General features: G+C 47.5%; 1 protein-coding gene across 2 annotated transcripts in view; it reads right to left on the bottom strand.

Annotated features, from left to right (window-relative positions):
• FBXL18 (F-box and leucine rich repeat protein 18) overlaps positions 1-21,155 on the bottom strand; it is a 59,348-nt gene extending 38,193 nt beyond the window's left edge. The window contains exons 1-4 of one of the 2 annotated variants that reach the window (XM_080383866.1): positions 20,806-21,155; positions 19,439-19,639; positions 17,006-18,546; positions 14,014-14,232 (exon numbers count right to left, since the gene is read on the bottom strand). In XM_080383866.1, the coding sequence (XP_080239992.1) occupies positions 14,014-14,232; positions 17,006-18,546; positions 19,439-19,639; positions 20,806-21,066 (2,222 nt within the window). In that variant the 5' untranslated portion in view covers positions 21,067-21,155. The remainder of the gene's footprint in view (positions 1-14,013; positions 14,233-17,005; positions 18,547-19,438; positions 19,640-20,805) is intronic. The other variant, XM_080383867.1, reaches the window with a different exon arrangement.
• Between the last annotated feature and the right edge of the window lie 969 nt (positions 21,156-22,124).

Below are 22,124 nucleotides of genomic sequence, written 5' to 3'. Positions count from 1 at the left end.
AAAAGCACGAGCCAGCCTCACCACCTTGTTACAGGCTACAAACCGGAGACCAGTGCTGGCACCCTGTCCTGAGTGGGGAAGGGAAAGAAACTCAGGGCAGACAGCAAACGCATGCAGGGGTTAGTTCCAGCAATGAACAGAGTTGTGTTAGTAGAAGGCTAACATTAACCTGCTCATTAACACTGTAATCTATCTGAGCACAAGTGTTACCCCAGTCTGGGTCAAGATTTACACCAGCAAGACAGATTTCCCGGCAGGTTCACACCTGACTGACGGAAAAGTAAGGAGGGAAAGTCCTCCAAAGCTGGGAGATGCATTTTACTCTCAAATCTATTCCATCAGACCAGGCTTCCTATAAACTGATAGCAGAAAACCGTTTGGGAGATGGCATCTTGTGCAGAAAATGCCGACAAAGGAGATGGGGACATCATCTTTGGACAACACTGGGCCTCCTCAGAAAAGCACTGCTCAACTCATTAGCAAGTGTCTAGGCGGAGAAGTTAGCTCTGGTTGATAGCTGTTTTGCATCAGACTGACCCACTGTGCTACTACAAAATACTCCAGCAGAAGGGAAATCCAACTACCACCCAGAACCGTGGCTCCAGGAACTGGTAACTCGGCTTTTGGTACAGCTGTCTGATGCTTTCAAAAGTGCTCAGTAAATAAGGCAATATGAAAGTGATCCAGACCACTACTGACGCCTGAGGAAGTTCTGTGGAGCAGAGAAGCTGACTGAAATCACACTGTGAAAATACATCATAACATCTCTAAAATTAGCATGAGCTCAAGGCATGGGATCTAAGGACAGAACTGGAACACTACATTCCCATCTACACTGCAAGACAGACTGCATTTAAATCAGATCTGAGCCTCAGCTTATTCACTGTAGGCACCATCTACCCTAGGACAAGGATTTCCAAAAAAGCTGAGAACTTCTTCCACCAGACCGATGGAAACAGCATCAGCAAGAACATACCATGATCGAGGCGCTAATGAATTTAATTTGTTATTCAAAAATAAAAGAGAGTCCTTGTGGTACTTCTCAATCAAAAAACCCCTTTAAATATCTGATTGCATGTACGTGACTACAAATGCATATTTGTAACACAGAAAAGATGTGATGCACTTCAATTGAGCAACACATTTTTGTGCCTCTTAGCGGGCTCAGACTTTCTACTTTGCCAAAAATAGACCAAAGCAAAGAATGATTTCCACCAATATCACAAAGCACACTGCCAAAGTACACAGGGGTCCTTAGGAAATACACCAGGCGACACAGGGGAAAGAGCATTGTTAAGTCAGTTTCTCTTACCTTTAACTTCAGTAAAATAACAAAACAATTCCTATCAACTGCAAGGAAATACTCATCAGATTCCAGAAGCCTTTGAGAGAGGATTTTCAGATGCAAGCGCTATCCAATAGATGTTTTCCCACTGCAAAGGACCAGCTTTTTTTATTTTGCAATTGCACCTATTAAAAGTGATTGTACAGCATCTAGCAAGGTGGCCAGGAGCTGAAGATGGGAAATCCAGGCCAACAAAAAGCTATTTCATGTGCTCACTCTGACTGTCCTTTCCATGCTGTGACAGTCACCACCACAAGTTGGGAGGTTCCTCAGCCACTCTGCTTTTAAACAAGGTAATTTCATCCAAGTGCCGCATGGGGACATCTCTGATGACCTCTGTCAAGTCCTCATGAAGCAGAGGGAAAATGACGACATTTAATGCAGGACGGTCCGCCTGGAAACTAAATCAGACACAGATTATTAGCCAAGGAAAAATAGGAATTCTCCTGTGCAAGAGAAGGGGATTGCATGTATATAGATCATGCAGTGGTGAGGGCAAGGGTGGGTTGGTTGTTCAGAGCAGGCAGGGACAGCTGGAAGTCAGGGTTTCCCACTCTCCTCTCTGTGTGTCAACAGGGAGTGCAGGCTGGGCTTGCACCCCTTTTCAGTGAGTCTGTTGAGCTGGCACAAGCCCAAACTGGGCCCATCATGGGGGGGGAGGGAGCAGTTTTTAAAAATTAATAGATAATTTGCAACATACAGGTATTCTTAGAGGAGCAGAGATCCTAAGAGCTCTGCCCAAACTGGGCAAGGTGCTCAGAGATAACAATTTAAACCACCTACAAACCAGCAGCAAGTAGCAGAGCCATTAAGAAAACCAGGCCAGAGCAGTGCCAGGCATTCCCTGGGGACTGAGCCTGGGATTATCACTTCAGGCTGGGTTGTTCTGCATGCAGAGTCTGCACTCTGCAATTAGAGCACAGGCAAGTTTAGAAAGCTCAGATCTGGAGATAAGCATTTAAGTGTGCACGCACAAGCACGTGCATGCACACACACACACACTGCAGCCTCCTTTTTAATCCCAAATTGCAGAAAACCTGTCTTGGCACCACAAGAATTCGCCTTAACAGAAACACACACAAGTATCCCTGTTTGCCACTTGAGTTCTGGGTTCCAGTTTCTGAATCTACAGCCTCAGTCTTTCGGTCCCCTCTTAGAGAAATCTGCATTCTCCTCCTGCCCTCCTAGCTCCTCTTGCCAGCATCACACCACGGGGTCTTGCCTTCCAGCACACATCTTGGAGCCTGCAAGTGAAAGGCCTGACACAGCATGAGAGAGGAGAGGCAGGGTTGTAAGTACAGAGCAGAGCAAGAGCACACCAGGTAAACCATCTATGCAATGTAAAAAGAACCAGACAAAAAAAAAAAATCCCAAGTACCCATCAGCAAGTACTCTACATGATAACAACCTGGTGAGTAAGGGAACAAGGGGGAAGAAAAACATTATTACTCAGTGTAGCATAACAAGAGTTCAGTCTTTTAAAGCTGGGGGGTAAAGGGAAGTTGCACTATAGCTTCAGAATTACACACTTGAGATTAAAAAGACTTGTGACTATTAGCCCCACGCCACAAAGATGCTTTCCAAACCATGTGACAAGAGCCAGTTCATTATCATTTTAAAGGAGGCAGGGTCAAACTGGCAGCATCAGCCCCTTGAGGCTGAAGCAAGTTGTGTTGAGTTGAAAGAGAAGTTCTGCTCGACACTGCTCAACAAACTTCTCTTATACCGATGCACATCTGGAAAATTTCCAGCTCTGAAACAGCCAGAATTCTGTCAAACAGAGGGGGAACGGCTGGATATTTGGCTGCTGGAAACACATATGAAAATCCCAGGTAGCAATACAGCCAGCTGAAGAAAAGGCCACAAGAGACTGGCATTTCCCAGGAGACAGAAAGGTTATTCCCATCCACAAATGATTTGGAGCAGCGCTGCCAAAAACATAGCAGAGAAACTCCCATTCCAAGGCTAGTTGCTCAGTCCCGGTGGATTAAGTTAATTTGCCTGAACCTAAGTAGCTGCAGGAGTAAGGATTTCCAGCAACAAAACTACCCGGGGCAATTTTCAATCTTTCTGCATCACAGACCTGCCCTTCATGCCTCATGCCTAAGGGCTGGCAGAAAAGGACACTGCTCCTTCAGTGGATCTGGGTGTGTGTGTAGTGGCCACACAGTTTCTCACTTCCACAGCACTGCCTGCAAGAAATCAACCAGCAAATAAGCACTGATCTGTGAGGCAGTTGGTAAAGTCTGCAGTGAAATTACATAAAATACAGCAAATGTCTCTTTGATAGTCCCTCCTCTGCCTCAGCTCTTCATGTTTCTTATCCAACACCACAGTCCTGCAGAGAAAATCACGTTAATAGACCAAGTTTACTGACATTCAGCTAGGAAGAAACAGCCATCTCCCCAAGGCAAAGAAACCTCTGCTTCTTTCTTTGTATATAGACTCTCCCAAATTAGATCTGCATGCTGCCTTCTCACCGTATACAAAATCGTAGTTTATAAGCAGCCTTTACATGTAGCTATAAAAATGAGAACCTAGACAAGTTTACATGACAATCTGCCACCAAGACAACTGAAAAGCCCCAACACAGTAAGTATACCTTCCAAAGAGGCTGGATTTATATGAGAGGTTTGAACTCGATCTTAAAAAAAAAAAAAAGAAGAAAAAAGAAAAAAAGAAAGCTTTGTAATTTTCTCCCCCCCTCAACAGGAAACTGTATGTTACTGCAAACCTTGTAAATTCCATACCCCAGCAAGTTGACGCCGGAGAATTCTTTCCATGTACAATTTGCGTGATTTAAGAAAAAAAAAAAATCAAATGCACATGGTTCACTATTATTCTCAGCTAAATGTGCGTGCAAAGCCTCTCCTTTAACTGCCTGTTAAAAAACACCCTGATTTTAACGAGCAGCTGTCATAATGTTAAACTGGGATTAGCAGATCCCAAAAGCAGACTCCCTCTACAATCTATGCTCCTTTAGTCCTTCCCCGGAAGGCAATTCCTTTCTTCATACACCTGTCCAGGTGGGCTAGATTAAGTGAGAAGCACTTAGAGCACTAGTTTGAAAGGCCCCAGGCATGGGGAGGAGATAACAAGAAGGGGAAGAGATTGAGTTAATGAGTTGCAGAATAGCTCCTGTAATCTTCTTGACGGTTCTTTCCTCATTCCACACCTGGATGGACTTCAAACTCGATCCACCTCTGCAAGCGCATGGCTTGTAAAATTAAAACCCGAAGGACAGAGAAGGATGTCGACCCGGGGAGACAAAAGAGCTGCAGTTTCAGACATGAAATCCTGCTTTTTTTCCAAGGAAAGAAGCCAAGGATATGCTTGCTTGCTCTCTCCTACAAAACCTCCAGACTAAACTCATCATGATTAATTAAATGAAAGCAAGTTTTCTAGGCAACTGACTAGCAGCCCCTTCAAAACAGATCCTTTAATCAGAAACAACCACTGGGATAACAAAGAAAATACCCCCCCACACACACACATATATTTTCCAGCATTGCCTCTGGTCCAGCAGACTCAACACCAAACCAACTACCACCCAGCGGGAACTTTTACAAGGAGGTCTCTGAAATGTGTCCTCATTTGGATGTGGACACATAGCGGGCCTGACTTCAGCAGCTGGCTGGAGTCATTCACGGAGCTGGGAAACGAACAGTGAAGCACACCTCGTGTCACAAATTCCTCCTGGCATCAGCAAAGGTATAACCTCACTCTACAGTTTGATCTTGAGCGGGCTGCAGGTGGCTGAAAGGGTTAATGGCGCTTTGTTATTTGCCTCCAGAATTATCCCAGAACAGGTGTGGACTGGACACAGTAAGGTTATTTTCAAGTGAACAGCTTGGTAAATAGCCTAACACTACGGTCTCAATTACTTCCAACCAGTGTGGCGGGATCCAATATGTAGGTCAGGGACAAAGTCAAAAAGAAAGAGAAAAACTCCAAAGCCAGGCTGCACTTTGATCAGATTTCCTCGATTTTAGCAAGACAAAAGAGTCACTCCCTGGAATGCAGTTATCTCCTGGCAAACACTCTCAGCATGTGTTCTCAGACATACTTCTCTAGAGAGGCCGGCGAGTCCCCAGGACTCCACCTGCTGATAGAGCTAAAGGGCAGCCCAAAGCCACAGGAGAATGTCACCAGCCAGCCTGTAACGATGGATTATGCCCCCCTGCAACTCTGCACCACAGACCCCAGAAGACGACAGCTCCACTGCGTTAGGTGCTGCTCAAACTTACCTTCTCCTACTCGTAAGGAAAGGATAAAGGCAGTATTTGGGACTGAAGGATGTATTTCCCCTTGAGATTTGCCAAGAAACCTAAGACCTACACCAAATTCAGGCATTTCAGCTCATCCCACTTCATAAAAGCTGGCAAGCAGGAATAAGGGCACACGAAGTGGTATAATTAAGCACTGGCAACAGAAGGAGCACACACCAGATAAAATGAGGAAAAACAGTACCAGGAGTGGATCAACACCAGGTTTTTGAACTCCACGAACTGAGATGAGCTTATGGGAAAAGAGGCTCCAGAAAAGGAAAGTAAGGAAGTAAACCAGGAGAAGCTTGGTTTGGGGGAACAGAGCAGATGTGGACTCCGATTTGCATGACTCTCACAAATGCAAACCGATCTCTGCTGCAGTCACACACCTTCTGTCCCCTCCATTTAAGGCTTTCCCCACAGGCTGGTGAGCTGCTACTGGTGAGGCACAAGTTTCCCAAGAGAGGAGAATTCAGACCAACTCACATTTTGCCCTGTACGCAGCTCTTCCACCTACAAGCACAAAACCCCTGTTAATCCTCTGCCAGGCACAGCGTAAGTCTGTTTTCACTGGAAGACTTGCTCACATCTGAAAGTTCAAATGTGGCATCCGTCTTGAAACTTCAGCCAGCATACCTGAGCCAGGCTGGAAACTCCCATCCCTGAAGCATGGCACAGTAGAACAGAGGAAGAGCCAGGACAAGCTGGAACAGCTGACAAGTGGCATGACCCAACATACACACACACACTCTTCTCACCTTTTCAGGGAAGGCCATACATACACTTAAAATTTGTTCCACTGGCTGTGCCCTGAACTCAGTACCAGGGAACTGTGAAAGCTCTCCTTGCTTACAGAGACTACCAATAGCGTAAAATTAAGTTTTTCCAGAGCATCTTCCAAGCCATGCCAAAGAAACTGCGGGTAGGATTCCCCCCAGGCCCCTTCCTCTGTGAGCAGGGAGGACCCTTGCCCCCCAACTCATCCCCCAGAAGCCTCTCAAGAGGGGTCCAAAGCCCCCACATACTGACTCTAAAGCAGACCCGTTCCTTAATGCCATTCTCACTTCCAACCCTACTGGAGTACCAGCACGGAGCAGACTTCATTTTCAAACCTCAGAAATGGAAAGTTGTGATTCCTCAGGTTGCTCTTAACTCCACACAATGAGATATTTCCTCCATAAAGTGTCTTCCTTTAAGGGTGTCTTCCACCCCCTCCTGTCTAGAGACAAACTGGCATTCTCCCAAGGTCTGCAATTTCCCCCACCTTAAGACCCACCACTGCAGCCTCCACCCTGAGACAAAGGGACATAGCTGAGACTCTGGAAGTCATTCACAAACACTGCCACTCTCCTATTATCTTCCATGCAGCATCCCCTACCACCGCATTGTGTCGTGGGGAAGGAGCAATACACATCAGACTCACCCCGAGAAGAGACAAATTACAGAGAGAAACCACAGAAGCAAAATGTAAGGCATGAATGACACTGTGCTACTTCTGTAAACTGAGGTTTATATCAAACATGCTCGCAGACTGAAGTTCTTACATTATTTTTCTGGCTGAACTCCGCATCAGTCAAATGTGACCGGACAATTAGAAGGGGAGGGAATAAGAACCCAAAGAGCGATGCCAGAGCACCCAGGACACGTCCTAGGGGAGTGCTCTGCCAGAGCAAGCTGAAAGTTATTTCCTAATCTCTTCCACAAATTATAAAGCTACTGCAATAACTGCTCAATTAGATTTATTTTACTATGGAAATGCTTTAAAGCTGCAGTTAATGCTTCTATTCAGCCTTTTACACCCTCATGAAGAGAAAGCACGACAGTACTATTCCAATATTATTTCTCAGCCAAGAGAGAGAGGACAATCCTTGAAACCTATTTCATGCACAAACCAATCTACCCGCTAAGGATGGCTTCAGGACTGAATTCCCTTCAAAACACAGGAGCTAGCAGTCAGAACAAGCCATTTGGGTCAACCACAGGAATGCATTTAAGAAGGGGGTATGTTAACAACCCCAAAAGAAGACACATTAATATGCCAAACTGAGGATGGTCCCACAAGCCGTGCTGGCTTGTAAAGCATTTGAACCCACCCATAAACAACATCCCCGGTAGAAGCAAAGGTGTCCAGGCCACACCTCAAGCAAAGTCAGCCTTTGCCAAGCCCGCCAAGAAATTCTTGGGTAACGCAAGCTGACAAGGATGCAGTTTGTTATTCAGTCTGTGACAGAATGATTCAGGGGTTTCCAAGAGCAGGAAATGAAACAGACAATGAAAGCTGGAACAGGATGCTAATGATTCACTACACCAGCCTAGCGCTACATTAAGTCTTCTGCAATCAGATGCAGGGCCTGAGCCCACAACAAGCTTAGGCTAGCGGAGTGGGATTGGCAGCTACCATGCTGGCTCTGGGATCCAGGAAAGCCAGCAGTGTACTGAGAGGGACTTTTTCAAGGTCAGAAGGAAGAGAAGGTGGTGAAGGGATGCAAAACCAGCTAGAAAATCTCAAATAAGCCCTAGGTGATAATACCAGCTTTTTGCAGCATCAATACAATTGCAGCAGTCAGGTGGGCAGTGCAGGAGGGACGCTGGAGGACTCTGCTGAATTCAGAGATGATCTTGCACTTGCTTACTGCCCCAACAGCCCTCTCCCAGCCAATCTAACAGCAAAAAGGATTACCCAAAAGGGCTTTTCTGAGGCCAAGCCCACAATGAGAATCCAGACAAGAGGAATACTGCAGGGATATCCAGGGCAATAGCAACAAGGGAGGGGGGAATGCTTAGCTCCAAGGTGAGCAAAAATTCTCTCGTGATAGTTCAGTCCTGTGTTAAATGCCAGGAGAGGGACTCGATCACTCAGCACTTTCCAAATACTCAGTTTCACCCCCATGCTCCCACCTGGAAGCCCTATTTCTGCAGGGCTTCATAATCCCAGGAGGGAGCTTCATCCCTTCAGCAAGCATCAAGACTCTCACAGCCACACAGGGCCACTGGAATCAGTAGTTTAAGCAAAGGTAAGATCCAGCCAAGAGCTTAGTGTTAAGAAAGGACAAAAACAAGCAGAGGAAAAATTAAGTAATGCTACAGAAGCTTGAATAGTAAGATCTAATTCAGACTGAAATAGCTATAGTGGCCGAAGTCGTACTGTGACAGCCGCTTCAAGCTAAGCAGCACTCATACCCAACACAGGCAGAAGGAAGGTAGGTTACATTGGTGTTTCTCTGGGTCTGCGATCCCCAGAACAGGCAGATTGTCCTAAAACAGGAAAACACTCTGCACTTCCCAGCACTGGTTAATCCTCAGAGTCACCTAAGTCATAGAATCACAGATTCATTTAGGTTGGAAAGGACCCTTGTGATCAAGTCGAACCACTGCCAAGTCCACCACTTGGCCATGTTGCCAAGTGCAACCTCTACATGCATTTGAAATCCCTGCAGGGATGGGGACTCCACCACCTCCCCGGGCAGCCTCTTCCAATGCCCGACCGCCCTTTTGGTGAAGACATTTTTCCTAATATCCCATCTAAACCTCCCCTGGCACAACTTGAGGCTGTTTCCACTTGTCCTATCACTTGTTACTTGGGAGAAGAGATTGACCCCTACCTCACTACAACCTCCTTTCAAGTAGTTGTAGAGAGCAATAAGGTCTCCCCTGAGCCTCCTTTTCTCCAGGCTGAACACCCCCAGTTCCTTCAGCTGCTCCTCCTAAGCCTTGTGCTCCAGACCCTTCACCAGCTTCGTTGCCCATCCCTGGACACGCTCCCAGCACCTCAGTGTCTTTCTTGCAGTGAGGGGCCCAAACCTGAACACAATATTCAAGGTGCAGCCTCACCAGTGACAAGTTGCACACTCGCTGTGCAAAGCCATTTGCTGGAGACAGGTAGCCCTGCACGGCTCGGGGAACAGGGGCACAGAGCTTGAGCTGGAACTGTCAGCTCCCCATTCTGACCCAACAGCTCTTGCGGGATGCTGCACCAGGACTCCAGCCAGCCCCAGCCCCCTGCACCTTCTCCCAACAGCTATCAGACCCCAGGAAACCACAATGTGAGCAGCTGAGCCCAGCTATCCACCCACCTCCCCAAAACACACTTCAGCTGCACCACGATCTTTTGCTTCCTGACCACACGCTCTACCATGGCTTAACTTGGATTGCGTTTCTATAAATCACAACTCACTTCCGTGCCTTGACACTTTCCCCCTACGTATGAAGAATCCCTAATGACACCACGTGCTCGGATTTTTTTTTGTTTTGCTTTGGTGTTTGGGGTTTTTTTATTGTTGCTTTCTTGGTCTTTTCCAAGGGGTTTTTCAAGGACTTTTCACAGGCTTGTATCATCTGGTGCTGTAGAGTCCCTGAAATCGTTAGAATAGCAGTTATCTAAACACTTAAGCTAAAACCAACAAAATTCTAAATGAACACACTGGAAAATTAAATTTGTCCTTGAGGCCAAGAGGATATTTGCCAAAGCATTTCCCAACCCCTCTTCCTGCCCGTTTTCTGCTGGTAAGCCCTACCAGGAAAGCAACTTCTCCTGCACACTTGTGAAGTGCCCATTAACCATGCCATGTAGCTGCGCAATCCAGAAGTCATCCAAATTCCTTGCCCGCAAGATTTCTGAAATCTTGCGGGGCAGAGAAATACAGGCGTATAAATACTCACTTAGCATGCAAGGCGGTGAGCGGTGCGACACCTTCCGTAGGCCACAGCTCCATCTAGTGGCCATTTCACGAAATAACAGTGCAGAAACCCTCGGGGGAAGCTGCTCGACGCAATCAATCCCCGTCCCCTCGGACCGGGATTCGGAGCACTTAGGAAGAATCTCAGCACAGCAACTCTGCCTAAACGGGAAAAACAAATCTCCCTTTTCTGCCAAGAAGCCCCTTTGCACAGCAACAGGTCTGAGGTCACGCTTGAACCTACAACTGTGGGTCCTCCAACTGTGGTGTTTTGGTGTTTCTAGAATTACCAGTGAAGTGGTTTCAACAGAAGAGTTACTTAAACAAAGACGACATGGGCTTGGAACTAAGCTCTTCGGCAAAGTTAGGGTCCAAGCATAAAAGGGAAAACATTGTATTCATTAGATCTGCTGCTATCTGAAGTGAGGCAGCAGCTGAGCACCATGTGATAGGGGAAAAAAATACGTAATTTTACAGAGAAACTGAGACAAGGCCACTGTCACATGTGAAATCTGAGGAAGCTGGGGGGAGTGGATATGTATCACTCAAGGCACATCTCCCCCTCTAACCACTAGGCCTTTCTTATGTGCACAGAGTATCTCCCTGAACCATAAAGGAGATTACCCCTCCCATTCACACTGTAGAAAAAAGAATAAAGAAAAACACTGCAATGATTTATCTGCCCAGAGGGAAACAGTCTTCTCTAAAGCTCAGAGGAGACCTTGCCCTTGCAAGCCTCTTGTTTGCTGATGAGGGCTCCAGATGAGTGCTGTTCTGCTTACTATGTTTCATTGCAAAAGAGGCAGAACTGAATCAGAGGTTTTTAATTACTTAAATACGTAAACTAATTTGTCCCAAATAGCAACAAACTTCAACCAGAAAACTGCCCACAAGAAAGCTGGACGCCACAGGGCCTGGTTTAGAGCTGTCACAAGACGAACAGACATGAGAACAACTCTCTTTTCAGACAAGCAGAACAGAAATACATAATACTAACCGTATTTTACAGTCAAAGGGGAGAGTTTGAGAATCAGTCCAGGCTTTAAACCATCACGCGATGCAGGAGATTTAATATCCAAGCTCCCACCACCGCACCCTGTATAGACACCATCTTCCAATACAACACCGCAGCTGAAACCAGTCTGTTCTCCCCAAATCGGCCCCAGCCTCTTCTGTGATCTGAACCCTCCTGTCCATCCACGTCTGAGAAAGGATTGCACTGCGCTAGATTGCATTCTCAGGCCCTCCCAGCTCTACTACCTGCAGCAAACTTCTGGTGTGTGCCCACCCCTAGGCCTTTCCAGCTCCCACTCACATTTCTCTTCTCTTCTTTGAGGCACTGGGTGAACGGGGATGACTTTGGCCCCATCTCCCTGTTCATAAACGGCAATCACTTGGCTGCTCTCAGCCTAAACAAGACCATCCCCACAGCCCTAAAACAGGAACTCTAACCCTTCACAGGACCCACGGAACATGGGTCAATTCCCCTAGCTCAAGGAAGGAAGCAAAGAAAGGAAGGCTCATAGCTTTGCATTCCCTCCTCTCGCCTCCTCCTCCTCACCCGCTCTCCATGTTGTCCCCGCACACGCAGCATCTGCACGCAAACACACACACACCCCCCAAAAAAATAACAAAGGATAAATCACCCTATTTCATTCTGGCACAAGGATACATGACTTTAAACTTGCTGCCCAATGGGCCCTCCCAGGTTAAAGCTTGGATTAAAGGGACAGACTAGCAGCATGTTTTTAAAGGAAGCCATGTTGTGTGAATTAAGAGCCTTATCCACAGGTTTAGGCAATGAACTAACTCACACACAATTTTACTGCACATCTCTTTGCCCTTGGAGTAGTAAATAAAATGCAGTCAAGAGAAAGTCAGTTCCTGAGCCCATCTGATGGCACAATTGTGCCAGGATGAGAATGGGATCACTGGAAAAGTCACGTGGTTAAACACACTGATGACTCGTGGAAGACTCCAGGCCTTGCTTACACATCATTTTCTGTATTCTGTTCCTTCCATTTTATTACTAGAGACAGTTGCATGAGAACAGGATCTTTGTTGCTTAGGAGAGCATCTGCTCCCACTGCTTATACTCCTCCTGAAGTCATAATCTTACGTGACATCAAAATCGTTTCCAGAGCCACCAATTACAATGTCACAGAGGATTATGACTTCAGGTGTAGAATCTGCAGCAGGAGCAGATGCTCTCTTCAGGAAAAAAAAAAAAAAAGAAAAGAAAAAAAAAAACTTCAAAAAAATCCTGTTTTCATACAAATGTCTCTATTAATAAAATACAAAAGAAGAAAAAAATAGTATGACAGCCAGAACTGTTGCTAAATATAAAAATGGTTTTTAACGTTTCCACGAGGCATCAGCTGCTCTTTGGAAAGTTCCCAGGGTTTAAATTATTAAGAGGTGCAGAACGTAGTGAGAATCCATCCACGACAGAGAGAAAGAGGGTGAAAAGACAGCAGAGCAATGTATTTCTGCTCAGTAAGTGGATATTAAAATTTTGGCCAGTGCTCCAATTACATCCAGAGGGGAGAGCAAAATAAAAAACAGGAACCGTCGATTTTTGGTTCTTTCTAAGGATCCCCAAAACACAACCGATATCAACCAAGAAATGTTTTTAGAGATATGAAGCTCTGTGAAAAACAAACTCCAAGAATCCTTGTCACACCACAAGGAATTTACTCAGATGTTTCCAGCAATCACTATCCCTGAAGGGCGCGGAGCATTTTGGAGGCAGTAACAAACAATCTCGTGTGCCGTTTGGTAGGTAGCTAATATAGTCATAGGCTCTTCTGGATCTGATCCGCGGAAACAAGCCAAGTGTAATAAGTCAGTTTGAAGCAGAAGAAAGGCTGGGGGGGAGGAGCACCCTTTAGGATGCAGTAATAATGCCGTGTGATTTGAAATTTTTATTAGAGCTTAACAGGGCAAAGCAACAGTAGGTGACAAAGAAAACAGACTGAAGGCGGAGAAAAAGCCTTATAGAAAAAAAAATAATAATGGAAAATCTGTTGCATGGGAAATATTTTGTAAGATGACTGCCACTATTAGAAGATTTCAAAATGCCAAGCCTAATTAAAAGCTCTCTTTTCAAATGCAGTTCATGGCTCACACACAAACGTTTGTCACCACGTGAGCCTCAGAACACTGCAAGGGGCCAAGCAAAATGCATTTAAGAACTGCCAAACGTGCAAAGCAGTTTGTACCAATTCTCCCACACACACACACACCGAAGAAAAACCCTTCACAACAATCCTTTAAAGGCTTTGAATTGCGCTGCCAGGGGATTATCAGTAAGTGACATTTACAAGTGATTAGAGGACAGAGAATTATCTTAGTCACTTGTGGGAAAGGAGGAAAGCTTCAAGGTCAAATCTCTCAGTACTTAAAATGTCGGCAGATGTTTTGTTTACAGAAAAAGCGTAATTTGATTTATGATGAAGCTTTACATCCAGAACTTCAACTCAGCCAACGGAACTGCAGAGAACATGGGTGGGAATGGAATAAAAAATTCATATAATACCTTCAAATATTTCACTGATTCACTCTTATTAAAATAAGAGGCTAGTTCATGTGCCAAGTGGTTACACAGTACCTATTAGCTTCTTGGAACAAGTGCTCCAAGCCATATAAACTTTGGCAAGCCAGGAAACGGAGATAAATCTTCAACAGCTCCAGAAATCCCACATCAACCCCTTTCCGCACTCACCTCCGGACAATAGATTGCTGGAGATTTTTGCAAACGGTAAGAGATTCTCCCATAAACATGTGGCACATGATGACCTCAAGGCAGTTGGCCATGAATGACATCACTGCGTCAGACTGCAGAGTCCCACTCCGGGAGACGATGCAAAGCCGCTGGAGAGAGGAGCAATGACTCAGTGCCTGGAAGAACTGGGCGCCCGCACAGAAGTACGGCTGTTCCAGCCTGCAAGAATAAACAAAACCAAGTCAATGGGCAATTCATACTTGGGCCGTCTTCAGACAAGAGGGAGGACAGCACATTCATGGGGGGCTGGCAACTGGAGCAACCAGTGTCCCCTACCACCTGTTTCACTTATACATGCGATAACCTTCTACCTGCTTATGGCAGCGGTATGGCATATCAAACCCAACATTGCAAGCTCGTACCCCTTGCTTGCTAGCGGCTCTTGGACAGTGTGTGCTAAAAGACAAGGAGACAAATAGGCAGAAAGGCCCTAAACTGCAGAATTCCAGCACCCACAGGGAGCAACCCTGGTTTTGCAAGTTTTCCAGCTTTTGCTGCCTGGCATCCACCAAGCACTCGATGTGGATTTAAGGACTTACTGCTCCAGTGCACCAAACACTGATCAAACCGGTCATCTTCAGTTTACTGCCTTGAGAGAAATGGGCATGAAAAATCCACAACGCACGCATGGTGATGCAGAACTTGGGCCTCTGAGCCAACTGAGTGACCACAACCATCCTGCCCCGGTCAGAGGATGGCAAAGGATCAAAGCTACTGCTCTCACACCAGAAGAATAACCATCATCAATCCAGGCTTTGTCTTAAACACTTGGCCCGGAGAAGAGGGACAGGATCCTCTATCATGGCTATCCACAATCTTGCGTCACAGCCCAGAGCAGGATGACAAAATGACATGGTGAAGCCACACCTGACCAACAAGGGGTCTATGTTTTACCTAGCTGCATAACTGGATGACTCCCTCACAGAAACCAATCTGTAGGAAGCAGAACCGCCTCAGGGACAGTGCCTCCAGGAGAGTACATCTGCTCAGTGTAGATTTACTACAGGGCGTCAGAGCACTTGGGAATCCCAGTCATTGGGTCAGCAAGGCCAAGAGCTCTGAGAAGGTTAATCCATTAGGTGATAACAAGCTGTCTGTCCCAGCCTGATCTGGATAATCTCTGCATAGGCTTTTGTAGTATGCAGGACTATCTCAGCCACTTAATCCTGTTAATTGATAAATTCTGTTTTAGAGTCTCACCCTGCAACTGCTGGTCCGGTAGCATAGCCTGAAGATATCCTAACAGCCCATGGGCACTCTGGGTAATAGATTAAAATTAATATTAAGGAAACGGGCAGCCTCTTAAGTTTTTGAACTGCATTATTGGTCCATCGTAAACTTAGGACAAGAAGCACAGATTTCCTGCAACCTCAGAGCAGGTTTCTAGGTTAATCTCCGCGACGCGACAGCCCTACTTGCAATACTGCCTTTCACTCGCTAGATGGCAACGTTGCTTTGGAATATCACTGCAAACTCGTTTCTCAGCTTGGAAAATGGGGAAGAGAATAAAAGGGTAGAAGCAGCAGAGAATTAGTCAAATGGAAAGGAAACTACATTATCAGGAGGAAGTGCTAAACATTAAAATCCTCTTAAACCTATATAAAACCTTAGACTTTACACAGGAAAGAACAACAGCGGCTTATATTGAAATGCCGGGCTGTTACAAGGAGGCACCCTTGTTTGTCATTCATTCAAGGCTCTGCGCTGCCTCCCATCTTTATCGCTCCTGGCCTCCATTTCAAAGCCTCTGGAAACTACAGGACCTAGACTGAATGAAGCAACACTGTGCACCCAAACCCTCGTCCCCAGATCTTCATTCCTCCATGACTGCTTAGTCTCCTTGAAGGTTAAAGATACATTCATGTGACCCAAGCCATTAAGCAACTGAATTTCCAACTGCCGCGTCCCTTGGCTAAGAGACCAACATGCTCCCTGCCTGTTATAAATGGGAAGCGGTGAACAACAAAAACCCTCCTGAGGTGTTTTAGCCACCCTGGCTCCTTTCATTATTGCAAAGGATCAGGAACATGCACACAAACACCAGTCTCGGCTGATGAGCAATAATTCTAGTGCCACTGCTGATCTTTGTGATCACAGGAGTGACCTTGCTGTTACTACTGTTAGGCATTTTAGACCCATTTGTGAACAGAAAATGACAATGGGACTGATCTAACAGAATCAAGAGAAGCCAATTTAGGGACAAAAGAAGAAAAAAACCCGTATTTCTCAAGTAATAACATTTGTGTTTTTATAGACAGCTGCAAGGAAACCATCATAGTTCATGCCCTTTGCTTTATTAAGCACATTTTGGTTACTGTGAAGCTCTTTTGCGCACCCTTTAGGACCAGATTCTTGGTAGGATCCTTTAAATCCTACCAGGAGAGGAACACCAACAGGACAAACTCTAAATCCGGAATGCTTTCAACGTACCAAAAATTTAAAAAAATTAAAAGGCAAGATTTTAATACAAACTGAAGGCAGAAAAGTATCTCATTGGCAAACCTAAGGAACACTCTACGTTATCTAGACGTTGTAGGAGTCTCTTCCTTCCTGGAAGTTTAAGAGATGTACATGTACACAAAGCCAAAAAGTCAGCAAAAGCACATAGTATTTAACCTAGCCCTGGCAGGTCACTAGCTCCCAAATATGCAGCATCCACTCTTCCTTATCTAAAAGGAAGGCAGCTGCAGCACAGAGAGCTTTTGCTTTTAAAACACTGCTTAAAGGGCATATCCTGAGCCCTCAGAGAGAGCATGTAGTGCCTTCCCGCTCTCCACAAGCCAGCAAGGAAAACACCCAGTGTCCAGGCCATTACAGCTGCTTTTGACCAGAAGACGAACACTTGCAGTTTTAACACCAGCTACAACAAACCACGCAGCACATTTCTGGAGATCCACAAACAAAATGCAGATGTTCAACGGCAGCCCCTCACCTGAGATCTCTCAAACACTTGCAGTGTTTCAGCATGTCCATGAGAGCAGACATATAGACCACTTTCCCCATCATGCCCAGGTTGGCCAATGAAAGAGTCCGCAAATGCTGGCACTGCAATCCAATGTTAATAAGCCCAGAGCCGGTAAGAATATTTGGCAGTTGTGCTAAGGTGAGGCTATGCAAGTAAGTCAATTGGCTTATGGCAGCCACCTCTGAATCCCCCACACTTTGTGCCCGGACACAAGGAGGCAACGAGTTCCGAATTGCTGGCTCATTGCGTGGCATGGCAGAGGAGAAACTGGAACCAATTATTTCCAAGGTTTCCAAAAATCGGAGGCTTCCCATCAGAGCCCAGAATACGGAAGACTCCAGCTTCTGATTTGCCTGATCCGCTAAGTTCCTTGGATACGTCTGTATCCCAATCCGAACTTTCCTTCCAAACGTTTGGGGCACCAAATTAGATGCCGTGGGAGGCTTTTCCACATTTGCAGCAACATCTGTGATGGAGCAAACCGGTAGCGCTAACGAGAGCAGGTGCTTTAGCCTGGACAGAAGCTGGCACAAGTGATTCCCTATGCTTTCCGAGCTGTGATGGTGAGCTGCAGAGAGGTTGAGGTGTCTCAGGTTGCAGCAAGACATGACCAGGCTTTCCAGAATGCTACTGTCAATGTCATCTTCTGCTTTTCGAAACAAGGATTCCGGAGCCAAACAGTGAATGCAGCCACTGAGATTCAAGCTGGTCAAGCTTTTAAGATCCTTCCCACCATTAATAACCCTCTGGATCAGGTGACCACCAGATAAGGTGCATCGGCTAAAGCTGAAGTAGAAAGGGTTGTTGAACTTCAAGTGTTGCAGGAGCCCAGAGCCATTAATCCAGGCTTTGGGCAATTGTAAAGCATCCAGACGTACATTTCGAGCCATAGAGTCTAGGAGGTTTTTAGTGGCTCCCGTCTCCGCAAAGCTACCAGGGGCAGAAATAAGGAAGGCGTGAAGGTTCTCAGGTGTCCGATCACTTAACACCGCCAAGTACAGCCTCACCACCTCCTGATTAACATAGCCAGGAGCCAGCCTGGCATAGAAGACACGGAGGTTCTGGTAATGGGGTACATTGCTCTCACCTACCATTAGCTGCCCAGAGAGCATAAAACCTTCTCGCGAGCGATCAAGGATCTCAAAATAAAGCAGCAGTTTCTCAAGGCTAGTGCAGCACGGAACGACACCATATGACGGCGTGTAAAGGGTTTGCTTCAATTCCAAGACACGGCTAAGAGTGGCTTTACACTCACTGCTTAGCTGACTGGCATCGAAACCCGGATTTACATCTATTGCCAGGGAGCGCAGGTGCTGGAGCGTGGACAGCATCTTTGAGAGACGGAGAGAGGTGATGTGGCACCCAGACAAATTCAGTTTTACCAGGTTCTTGCATCGCGTTACGTGATCAATAGTGGAGCTGGGCAGCCAATAGCACCCAGCCATGTTCAGCTGGTAAATCTCTTTTCCGATATCCCTCATCAGCTGCTTCACTTTGTCTTTGTTTACCTGTACTCAAACAAAACCACATTCAATGAGATATACGGCAATAGTGTGTACTGATTCAGTTTCCCATCTGAAAATGGGGATAAGAGTGATTAGCACTTAGATTACATGGCTCACCAAAGGTTTCGGGATGCTAGCGCAGTCTAAGAATTATTATACTGCTGGTAGCTGGCTTAGTCTGCCATGCTTTGGACTCTTTTTAAGATTATACTTCCTTCAGCTTCTTAGCCTGTGCAGTTCTGCATTACTGACTGCGAGGCCAAATCTGTTCAGCAACTGACAGTGGAATGGAAGACCATCTCCATTTTCTAACAGCAAAGCTATTTCAGCAGAGCTAACTATCTACAGAAACTCAAATTGAAAGAAGAATGTTTCCATTCTCCATCCAGTTTCCTCTTTTGGAAATGAGTAAAAAAGGTTTCCCCTTGCCTGCACTTGGTGATACAGTCCTCATAAAACGTATCACCCTTCATTTCCAAGCTTTATTTTTGTTTTAACACATACAATTTCAGGCTGAGCTGAATGCATGCCTGGCAGCAATATGCACAACGTATTTTTGCACAACAACATGGAAAATATATTTTGAGAAAATGGTAACTTTACACAACCACAGCTACAAAGGGAAAGTCATGTTTACTTTCACTTTAGCTTCCAGAAACACAGAGAAGATAGTTTTCACTGACGGTATTTTATATAACTAAGGGACCACAGAGCTGTTCTAACAAAGCATTCTGGAAAACAAATGCTTTTATAAAACAGTTTATTGTTTATTTGATTTCAGAGTTCAAGAGCAGTTCATTTATGCAGACACATTGGAAAGTTCTACTTCTTGGCATTTGGTCACAAGTCAGATTTGTCTTCACAGCTAACAGAAGAAGCAAGCTACTCTCCCCACCTTATAGTCTTTTTGAAGTAAAACTGTATGTGTTAGACTCTTGTCAAGGCAAAGCATTGCTAGCTTCCTGCAGGTTCTCCTGACGTTCAGGACAAGGTCTGTGCAAGGGACGTAGCTGAGGATGTGCAAAAGGATCTCATCTGAGAACTCCATCAAGTTGACGCCATTACTTTCTTCCTCACTCTCCCCACTTATGATCTCCTGGGGGGGTGGGGAAAGAAAAAAAGAAAAAAGAGAAAAGCTACTAGGTCAGAAACTTCAGCAACGCTTGTGAGAAAACAGATACCCCGAGTCTCAAAACAGAAACACTTGAATCTTTAAGTACTTCCATCTGCACCATGAAACCAAGAGCCTTCCCTTAGACACTAATACGGAGGCAGTGCAAAACTTTGCACAAAGCCACAGTACCTTTTGGTGTTGGTTACTTCAGAATGAAGAGAAAAAACCACTGACATTCCTTACCCTTTTGCCACTTACTTTGCAGTTAAGTGACCGTCCCTGATTCTTTTCTAAATATAACACAGCAGTCTCTTTCTACATCTTTCTGCTAAGTGCCATCCATTTCAAAAACCTTAAGGGTTATGTAACCATATATATCTGTGTATATATATACACAGACAGACAAACAAAACTGCGGCCCAGCACCGGAACACCCACAGCTCTTCTGACACGTGCTTACACCCCAACCGTACGACACGGCGCTCTGACAGCCAGGCTCCAACGGGGACACGGGAGCCCCTTTGCTCCCCCAGCCCACGCTCCTTCCTTCGACCCTGGGGTGACAAGGGACCCCCAGCAACCGCACCCCAACCCCGCCGGGAGCCTGACAGGGTGCCTCGTGCGGGGAGGGGGCACGGCCCCTAGCCCACCCCCCTGCATTGATGGCAGTTTGGGGGGCGGCCAGGGCTGCAGCACCGTCTTTACTAAAACCCAGTCTGGTATTAATGCCACGGCATGCCCCTCCAGGGGGGCAGCTGGTGCCACCTCACAGCCCCTGCGAAACCCCGCCAGAAGTGGGCGATTTTGCCCCCCGCCATGGCCGGCCCCGCCAGCCCCGCCTCAGGAACCGGCTCCCCGGGGCCTCCCCACGCCGTCGGGCAGCCCGGGCCAAGCCCCGCGGGGAGAGGGGCCGCCGGCCCCACCCGCCCCACCACCGCCATCTGAGCCCCCTCACCGCCGCCGAGGCCGGCTCCCGCCCTGCTCGCTTCGTCTCCATCCCTGAGAGGAGCCCGGCTCCCCCCAGCCCCAGCCCAGGGAGGCGGCGGCGGCGGACGAGCCCCGCTACAGCCCCGGGTAACGGCTCCCCGAGGGGCCGGGGCGGAGGGGGAAGCGGAGGGCGAGAGGGGCCCTCCCCCGCCCCGGCTCACCTCCCCACAGCGGAACATGGCGGCGGCCGCGCGGTCCCGCCACCGCCTCCCGCGGGCACCGCTCAAACCGGCCGCGTCCCGGCCTGGCTCCCCGCCGGCCCGGCCGCCGCACGGCTCTTCCGGCGCTGCCATGACCCGGCTTCCGCGGCTCGCCACTCCCCCGCCGCCCCCTCGGCCGCCCCGCGCCGCCATCTTGAGCGTGGCGCGGCGGGAGGAGGCGCCAGCCGCCGGGGGGCGCCATCTTGAGAGCGGCGGCGCCATGATGGGAGTGGCAGGTCCGCGTTGGGGCGCCCGGCTCGGTGCCGCCCCTCACGGTTCAGCTCTCGCTGAGGGCGCCTTCGTCGTGGGGGCGGCAGCTCTCTGCGGCGGTGAAATCCGGATTGTTCAGCGGGAAGCACCGTGGCTCCCTCGCCTCTGCCCCAGGGCCGCCAGTGCTGAGGCATCGGGCACAGCAGGAGCCCGGCGACCGGCCGCTTGGCCTCCTCAGCCCTCGGCAGCCCGCAGCCGCGGGCCCTTTGCCACCCCGATAGCTGACTCACGCTGGGCCCACACCCCGCGAAGCCCTGAGTCGGCTCTGAAAACGTAAATCCACCCTGTGAGGAGCTGCTGGGCACAGCAGTGACTCAGCAGGCGAGGGGGGAGCAGAAGAAGCCCCACCAGTTTGGTGGGAAGCCCCAGCCAGGCTGTTGTGCAGCCCCCGGGGTGAGCGCCCTGGTTTTCTGGAGAGATGGCAGAGCATTTGGGAGAACAGTCCTCTCCCGGTTCAGGCTGTGGGTTGGAAGCAGCCAGGGTGTGGAAGATGGGACACCCGTGAGCACTGAACGGGTTGGTGCTAACAAGGGGGCTGCAGGTACCACCCCTTTCCTCCCAGGAAAACCCTAAACACAAACCTGTCAGCTTCAGGTTTGCTGGTCATGTATGCAAAGTTCATCTAACTGGGCTAAATATTGTAACTTTGGCTGTGGGTGTGAGACACGATCCTTCGCTTCACTGATGCACAGAGGGCCATGCAGAAGTCATCCAGGGCTGCTGTGAGCGCAGCCATTGCACACAGCAAAGTCCAAGGGGAGCAGCTGGCTCAGCACTGTTACTATTAGCTCCTCATCCCAAATCTCAAGTACAGACAGGACTAGAGCGCTGGAATTTCCAGTTACGTGTATGCTTCAGGAATTTTGTTCACAGAAAATGTGTTTTAAAGATGACCCACAAAGGAAAATGAATAGGTTGCAGCTTTCTTCCTGCTTGATTGTTGCCATTTAAGGCTATGACTTAGATCAGGAGTAGACTAGGGGGTTCACTTAGAAATAGCAAGTGCCTCA

This window comes from Falco punctatus, assembly GCF_963210335.1.
Source record: "Falco punctatus genome assembly, chromosome: 4".
Classification (NCBI taxonomy): Eukaryota; Metazoa; Chordata; class Aves; order Falconiformes; family Falconidae; genus Falco; species Falco punctatus.
The sequence above is the reverse complement of the archived record's forward strand: the minus strand, read 5'-3'. Positions and strand labels throughout refer to the sequence as shown.